This window comes from Hemicordylus capensis, chromosome 2 (assembly GCF_027244095.1).
Source record: "Hemicordylus capensis ecotype Gifberg chromosome 2, rHemCap1.1.pri, whole genome shotgun sequence".
Lineage (NCBI taxonomy): Eukaryota > Metazoa > Chordata > Lepidosauria > Squamata > Cordylidae > Hemicordylus > Hemicordylus capensis.
In genome coordinates, this window is record NC_069658.1 from 234,882,668 (window position 1) to 234,884,327 (window position 1,660).

The 1,660-nt window shown below is 42.2% G+C and overlaps 1 protein-coding gene across 1 annotated transcript; it reads left to right on the forward strand.

Moving 5' to 3' along the window:
- The first annotated feature begins 617 nt into the window (after positions 1-617).
- On the forward strand, positions 618-1,334 carry LOC128343855 (vomeronasal type-2 receptor 26-like). Its single transcript, XM_053293289.1, has one exon. The coding sequence runs from the start codon at positions 618-620 to the stop codon at positions 1,332-1,334; it is 717 nt and encodes a 238-aa protein (XP_053149264.1).
- The last annotated feature ends 326 nt before the right edge of the window (positions 1,335-1,660 follow it).

Below are 1,660 nucleotides of genomic sequence, written 5' to 3' on the forward strand. Positions count from 1 at the left end.
ATCCACCAATGCACAGCACGCATTTCTAATTGCATTGTGGGATGCGTGGACACATCATCCTGGCCTCCAGAGTTTTGCACTGCATGTAGCAGCATGAAAAGTGTGGGAGCACCACTTGCACTTCCCACAAAATTTAAGGAGTTGTCTGGAAGGAAGGTTATTTTAGCACAGCCATTTCCCAAGCTGCCCTCTCGCCTCCGCCCCCTTAGTCGTGTGAATACCCTTAGAGTGTCATTCATTCATTTTATTTATTGTGATATTTAATGTTAACCATTTTTTAAAAAAAATGAGCAATTGAAATTTGAAATTGCATTTTTTTTTAAAAAAATATCCAATTTAAAATTTAAAATCTGATTTCTTTACTTTTAAAGAAATCATTAATTTTTATCCAGCCTACATTTTTTTTAATGATGTGCAACTCATGCTTCTTATTTACAGATGCAGATCATTGTGAGAAATGCCCAGAAGACCACTATCCAAACAAGGGTCAGGACCAATGTGTCCCCAAAGTGATAACTTACCTAACCTATGAAGAATGGCTGGGGACCGTCCTAGCTTTCTTTGCTTTCTTCTTGGCCCTCACCACAGCTTTCATATTAGCAACCTTCATTAAATACATGGAAACTCCAGTAGTCAAAGCTAACAACCGGGACCTCTCCTACATTCTCCTCATCTCCCTCCTGCTGTCCTTTTTGTCCTCCTTTCTGTTCATTGGCCATCCAAGGAAGGTGACCTGCCTTCTCCAACAAACTGCTTTCAGCATCATCTTCTCTGTTGCTGTCTCTTCTGTGTTGGCCAAAACTATCACAGTGGTGGCCGCATTCATGGCCACTAAGCCAGGGAACAGGATGAGGGGATGGCTGGGGAAGTGTTTGGCCAACTCCATTGTCATTTCTTGTTCCAGTGTTCAAGTTGGCATCTGCACCATCTGGCTGGGAATCTCTCCACCCTTCCCGGATGCAAACATGCACTCCCAACCTGGACAGATTATCCTGCAGTGTAACGAAGGGTCTGTTGCCATGTTTTATAGTGCCTTGGGCTACATGGGCTTCCTGGCTACTATCTCTTTCACAGTGGCTTTTTTAGCCAGGAAGCTGCCTGGGGCATTCAATGAAGCCAAGCTGATCACCTTCAGCATGTTGGTCTTTTGTGGTGTCTGGGTCTCCTTTGTACCCGCCTACCTGAGCACAAAGGGGAAATACATGGTGGCTGTGCAAATCTTCTCCATCTTGGCCTCCAGTGCTGGGTTACTGGGTTGCATCTTTCTTCCCAAATGCTACATCATTGTACTGAGGCCTGATCTGAATAGAAAAGAGCATCTAATGATCAAATGAAAAAGTAGAATCTGATCCTTAGTGCTAGGGAAAGAGAAAAATGCACATCATGCAATAATTTATTAAGTTTATTGCCAATGCCTTGAACAGTTGGTTGCAGTATTGTTATTCTTGCCCTGATTTACAATTTGAAAGCAACCCAAAATTGCTTACTCTCTCTGTGGGAGTTTCTTGAATAGGGAAACTCTGTGGAAGTTTCTTGAATACATGTTTCTTGAAAAACATGTATTTCTGTTATGGCTTTTAAAAGTGTGAAATACCACCCACAGTAGAATGAATGACCATACATTTATTTTTTCACACCTGTTCAGATCCCTATTTGCTCC